The sequence below is a fragment of the Sarcophilus harrisii genome, chromosome 4, assembly GCF_902635505.1.
Source record: "Sarcophilus harrisii chromosome 4, mSarHar1.11, whole genome shotgun sequence".
NCBI lineage: Eukaryota > Metazoa > Chordata > Mammalia > Dasyuromorphia > Dasyuridae > Sarcophilus > Sarcophilus harrisii.
In genome coordinates, this window is record NC_045429.1 from 286,677,837 (window position 1) to 286,684,650 (window position 6,814).

General features: G+C 35.9%; 1 protein-coding gene across 1 annotated transcript; it reads left to right on the plus strand.

Moving 5' to 3' along the window:
- Window positions 1-2,643: 2,643 nt before the first annotated feature.
- On the plus strand, window positions 2,644-3,576 carry LOC100916828 (putative olfactory receptor 2W6). Its single transcript, XM_023503990.1, has one exon. It carries the CDS (start codon window positions 2,644-2,646, stop codon window positions 3,574-3,576), a length of 933 nt encoding a protein of 310 aa, XP_023359758.1.
- The last annotated feature ends 3,238 nt before the right edge of the window (window positions 3,577-6,814 follow it).

Consider the following 6,814-nt stretch of genomic DNA (forward strand, 5'->3'; position numbering starts at 1 on the left):
AGTTCAGAGAAACCTTAAAGAACCAGTCATGATAAACAATTAAGATTGATGTAAATCAAATCAAAGAGAATTTAAATTGCTTTCTCAAAGTTACATCAGTGTTAATAACCAGAATTAGTATTTTAAACCATGTTATATGAGCCCAAATGCAACATTTTTTTACAAATACCCATAAAAAGGAAAACAAGTCATAGGTACTGAAAAAAAATTTTTTTATTGTTATTCCAACAGCAGAAATTTATCTTTTATGTTCCAGTATTAGAGGTGACTACTGAATCAACAGTGAACTTTGAAAAGTTTTGGATACTAGGGGAGTAAAGATAGCAGAAAGGCAAATATCCCGATTTTCCAAAAAGAAAAAAAGAGAAGAGAATCTGCAAAGTATAAGAAAGTGAACTTGGCTAGGAGAAATATAGTATTAAAGTGATGGCTAGTGAACATCCAGAAAATTTAAAAGTGATAAGAAAAAGCTATCATGGCTTTATTGGCATTAAATTAATCTATTTATATGCCAGACATTGAGCTAAGATTAGAGAATACACACAAAAAAATGTAAAAACATTTTCCATTCTCAAAAGAGCTTGGGGGGGGGTCACAAATTGTTATAAATACAATAAATAAAGTGATGGAAGGAAGCTTAAAGGAGTGGGGGCAGGAACTTGTTACATAGCAGATGAGAAATACCTACCTCAAAAGACAAAGGTTAGGAGGATGAATAGTGAAGTAGAGAATCAGTGCAGAGGAACACTAAGAATCTCATAGGGTTCAGGACAAGATAGGCAATTGTACAATTATATAGTCTTCTGATTGGTCTAAATATATGGCATTGTGTTCAGTTCTGGAAACAATATTTTGTGACAGTTGTGGATAAAAATGGTCTAGTGGAGAGCAACTGATAAATGGTAACTCAAATATGTATCACGTAAGAATCTGTTGAAGGATGATTAGCTTAAGGTACAATGAATTTATGGGGAATATGGTTACTATGTTCAAGTATTTGAAAAGTCACTAATTAGAAGAGGGATTTTATTTGCTATGTTTGGCACCAAAGGGTAGAACTAAAAACAATGTATGGAAATTACAAAAACTAATTTAAGGTTGATATAAAGGAATATTTTTTAATACTTAGAACCACCTAAAGTAGTATGGACTTCATAAAAGGTGATGTGTCCTATTACTAGAGATCTTTGAGCAAATGCTGGGTGGTTCCTGGGCAGAGTCACTATGATAGTTTTCTTTCACTCTAACTAGGGAGTTACAGGACCAATTATAAAAATCTTACACCATATTATTAATATCCCTATGACTTTGAGTCATTTGATTTTCTTGTCTCCTTATTTATCAGTAAAATGAGAGGGTTAACTTAAATAACCTCCTATATTTCTTCTAGTTTTAGATCTATGATTCTCTGAATAGTGGCCCCTTCTGGATTCACTCTCCCAAATCATACTTAACTAGTAAGTTATGTTCCCAGAGAACACACATTTCTGGGATTCTAGGAATAACTGTGCAAGTTGTTAGAGTAAGCCCAAAATATATACATGCGTCAGAGATATAATGAACATTGATTTTCAGGTGTGAAATGGCCTTTGCAATTTCTTTTACTTTTTTTATTATTGTTTTTGTTATTTTTGTGGCAAAGTATCGATTCATTTAATCTTTTTAGTCCCATTATTTTATCATTTGTAAAACAAAAATAATACTTTTGTGAGTTTATTTTTTGGGGTTTTGTTTACTTGTTTTAGGAAAGTGCTTTGCAAGCTATAAAGTGTTAAATGTGTGACTACTAGACCATGGTTAGGATTCCAGTCATTAGATTACAAAATGTTCAAGTCTTCTGGCCCAAGATGGTCTGGAAATCTGGACTTTCAAATAGATATCAGTTTACTTTTATTAGAAATGGGCCTGTGAATAGATCTCTCTGGAATAAGGAATTCCTTATGGAAATTCAATCAATGCAAGTCAGTACCTTCTCTGCAACATATAGAGATGTACCTGGAACAGTGAGAAACTAACTGATACCTTTTAAAATAATGGCTAGAGGTCCAGACTTAAGTTCAAGGGTATCTGATTTTGAGCCCTTGGAAGGTAAGTGAATTTCCCAGAAATTAACTGGGATCCTATCCTATCCAATATCAGAAAACCTTTGGTAATCAAAATTATACAATATGATCAAAGTCACTATCATTATTTACTTGGTAGCAGCCAAGAGAATTAGAGACACAGTACTTAATGATTTAATGAGTGTGTCAAGATCGGATTGTGTAATGAAGCTTACTTTTTTTACTCACAGATCTGGACAACCCATATTTTTGGAAAGCCTAAAAATATACATGGAAACAGAATAATTTGTCATTTTTCATCAGCAATGATGGGCTATTGAAAAATCTTCATTGGGCTGGTAAGTGTACAGCTCTGAAGTATGCATTGCTCTGCTCTGTGGATCTGGAAAAGAAACTAGGTCTGTGAGTTACAATATGCTTCATATTCCTGTTCCAGCACCTCAGAATTATTTAATCTGTTCCTCCTGGAATACTAAATACATTCTCAGTGCTTTCTAGGATAGACCTACTCTTTTTTCCTCTTTTTCATGACTTTCAGAGATTCTTGTCTTCACCAAAAGGTGATGTTTTGTAACAGGCTATGGAAAGAAGCAACAACAGTTTCTTCGAAGGATTTATCTTAGTGGGCTTCTCAGATCGACCCTTTCTTGAAATGATTCTTTTTGTGATTGTCCTATTCTTCTACCTCTTGACCATCCTGGGAAATATGACTATCATCTTCTTGTCTGTTCTAGATTCACGACTCCATACTCCAATGTACTTCTTTTTAGCCAACCTCTCCTTCCTTGATATGTGCTTCACAACAGGCTCCATTCCTCAGATGCTCTACAATCTCTGGGGTCCAGATAAAAGCATCACTTACCTAGGTTGTGCCATTCAACTTTACTTTGTCCTGGCATTGGGTGGAGTAGAATGTGTCCTTTTGGCTGTTATGTCCTTTGACCGCTATGCTGCTGTATGCAAACCATTGCATTACAGTGTCATTATGCACCCAAGACTTTGTGGACAGCTGGCTTCAGTAGCATGGCTGAGTGGCTTTGGTAATGCACTTATCATGGTGCCCCAGACTCTTGTGCTCCCCCGTTGTGGTCATCGGCATGTGGACCACTTTCTCTGTGAAATGCCAGCACTAATTGGCATGGCCTGTGTAGACACTATGGAACTTGAGGCTTTAGCATTTGCATTGGCTATTTTTATTATCCTAGCCCCCCTTATTCTCATTCTCATCTCCTATGGAAATATCGCTCAAGCAGTGCTAAGAATCAAGTCAGCTGCTGGGAGGCGAAAGGCTTTCAATACCTGCAGCTCCCATCTCATTGTGGTTTCACTCTTCTATGGAACTATCATTTACATGTACCTCCAGCCAGCCAACACTTACTCCCAGGACCAAGGTAAATTTCTCACCCTTTTTTATACCATTGTGACACCCAGTGTCAATCCACTCATATATACACTAAGGAACAAGGATGTGAAAGAGGCCGTGAAGAAGGTGCTAGGGAGTGGGGACCGATAAAGACTAATCAGATTTAGTTTGGACTTGGAAATCATCCCTAAATCTGATTAGGATGATTTCCAAGTCCAAACTTTAACTCTAATTTCTAGAAATAATGCAAAAGAAAGTTCAAGAACTTTGGATTAAACAAATCTGTAAAAGAAATGACAATGTTTTAGAACTCTAGAAGATTCTTCCTGCCTCCTTTCACTGGTTCCTCTGAGGTAGCTGACTTACTGAGAAAACTGATGTTCTGGAGACCCCAATATGCTGTCTTGTGAGGATTTGTCAATGGCTGTGAGTTGCCACTTTTTTCTGCTCTTTGTATACATTCTTTTAGATATTTTCTAATCTAAAGGAATGGGGATGTAGATAACCAAAATCAAAATTTGTATCCATCTCAAAGATATATGCTGAAATCGTCTCCTCTTGTCCTTATCCTTCCAGAACTTACCTCATCTCCCATGCTATTAATAAGGTATTATATGATTCATCAGTATGTCCAGCTTGGGGACAGAAGGAGTGATGAGATGACTTTTAGGTAATATTTGCCATTTGAAATTTAGTGTTTGTAATGTCTCCCGTTTCTTCACATTTAAAACTATGATAGCATACTACTTCATTGTATTGTTTCAAAGATAACGTAATTAAATGGAATATGGCAAACTATCTGAAGCTCCAATTTCTTTTAAAGTTCACTTTCAGTGTTGTACAAGCTATTTCTCATGGTTTGGAAATGTTTATTATGTCTGGCCATGAAATTATGATCCTGAGGTAAAGAAGTCTGTAAATAGAGCTTCCAGTGAAAAGGAAGTTTCTATAACTTCATTTGAGAGTAGTGATATAAGTAGGATGTACCTGGACCAGAGCATATACTGCTGTTCTCCACAAACTCCTGAAAAATATGAGAGAATCACAAGACCATGGTGTAAATATCTAGATGCTTAAGGAATACAATACACAATTGCTCTGCCAAAATGTAGATGGCTTTCTTATCTTTATATATACGGTGATGTATACCAATGTATAAAAGATAGGCTATAGAATCATACAAACTCAGGTACCAGAAGGAGCCACATGTTTTAACTTCTGCTTGATGCCAAAACTTCCTTTGCAATAGTCCTGGCAAGTTTCCTGGCCTGTACATGAATACTCCCCTAACTTGATTCTCCATAAAAGAACTCATTTAATTTCTGGGCATTTCTAATTATTAACAATTGCTGGGAGTAGAGGGGGAGCCAAGATGGTGGAGAGCAAACAGGTGTGAACTCTTTCAAGCTTCCCTCAAATTAATAGAAGATTAAGCCTCTAAACTGGTTTTGGAGTGACAGAACCTACAAATGTTTGGAGTACAACAAATTTCTAGAAGAAAATACTGTGGAAGAACTTCAGAAAAGTTCTATTTCAATCAAGCAGGGAGAGAGGCTGCCAAGCCCAGGCTGGAGCACAGGGAGCCTAGGACATGCATCTGTGCACCGGGGAATCTACTGCAAGGCTCTTTGGCTACTTTGTTTTGTTTGCAAGCTGGTGGTTAAGCAGTTTTGCTGTAAGACACCCAAAAGCAAATACAAAAGGCAAATCATGAGGCACTGAGCTCTGGAAGAATGTGGGATGCCATAGTGCTTATGCAGCCCTGGAAGTCAGTCAAAAGAACTGTCCCAGGGCAAACTAAAGCCTTTTGCCTTAAGACAAGACCTCAAACTTTAAAAAATTGAGCAAAAAAGCAAAAAGAACTGACAATAGACAGCTTCTATGGAGAAAGAATAAACCTCAAACCCTAAGGATCCTAAAGGCAAATTAACACCAGATGAAGATAGAAAAGGTGATACGAGTTCATCCCCATTTCACAAGGCTCTCTGGGAAGAATTCAAAAAGGATCTTAAGAGTTAGAAGAAAATGGGGAAAAAATGAAATCTTTACAAGAGTACAAAAAAGAAAAACAGAAATTATCTAAAGAAAACTCCTTAAAAACAGACTTCATAAAAAGGAAAAATTGTATAAGTCCTTATAAAATAGATATGAAAGAGAAACTAATTCACTGAAAAATAGTATCTTGGAAATGGAAGAAAATGCAATGAACAAAACACTTCATGTAAAACTTCAATTGGCCAAATGCAAAAGGAAATAAAAAAACTAATTGAAGAAAATAATTCACTAAAAATTAGAATTGAACAAATGGAAGTGAATGACTCAATGAGACTTCAAGAATCAGTCAAACAAAACAAAAAAATGGAAAAAAATAGAAAAAATCTAAAGTACCTGATTGGAAAAACAACTGACCTGGAAAATAGATCTAGGAGAGATTCTCTAATTGGACTTCGTGAAAACCATGATGACAAAAAGAGCCTACACATCATCTTTCAGGAAATCATCAAGGAAAACTGCCTGGATATTCTAGAACCAGAGGGTAAAATAATCATTGAAATAATTCACCAATCACCACCTGAAAGATATTGTAAAATGACAACTCCAAGGAACATTGTAGCTAAATTTCAGAATTATCAAATCAAGGGAAAAATTCATACAAGCAGCTTGAAGGAAACAATTCAAATATCAACAAGTCACAATCAGGATTATCTAATATCTAGCACCTTCCACTTTAAAAGATCGAAGGGCATGGAATCTGATATTCCAAAAGGCAAATGAACTTGGATTGCAATCAAAAATCAATTATCCACCAAAATTGAGCATTGTGTTTCAGGGGAAAAGAGGGACATTCAATGAAACAAGTGAATTTCATTCATTTCTGATGAAAAGACCAGAGATGAATAGAAAATTTGATTTTCCAAAACAGAACTCAAGAGAAACATAAAAAGGTAAAAAATAACTTTCTTTTAAAAGTTAAAAAGCACATATCCCTATATGGGAAGAAGATATGTTTAACTCTTGAGATCTGTATCTCTGCTATAGGTACACTTAGAGGGTGCAGGTATAATTTAATTCTGATTATTAAAAAAAAAAGAAGAGGAATGGTGATTCTACTGGAAGAGGAAATTTGATTTAAAATGGGGTAAGTTACATCTCATGAGGAGGCAAAAAAAGACATTGCAGTTGAGGAAAAGAGGTGAGGGGGATGATCATTGTGCAAATCTTACTGTCATCAGATTTGGCTCAAAGAGAATATCAAACACATTTAGCTTCACAAAGAAGGTTGTTTCACCCTATAGGGAAATAGGAGAGGAAGGGGGAAAGGAAAGGAGGAGGCTAGTAGAAGGGAAAAGAGAAGGAGAAGGAGAAAGGGATGAAAAGGGGGGCTGAA

Coding starts and splice junctions, on each gene's coding strand:
- LOC100916828 (XM_023503990.1), top strand. CDS start 2,644: ATGGAAAGAAGCAACAACAGTTTCTTCGAAGGATTTATCTTAGTGGGC.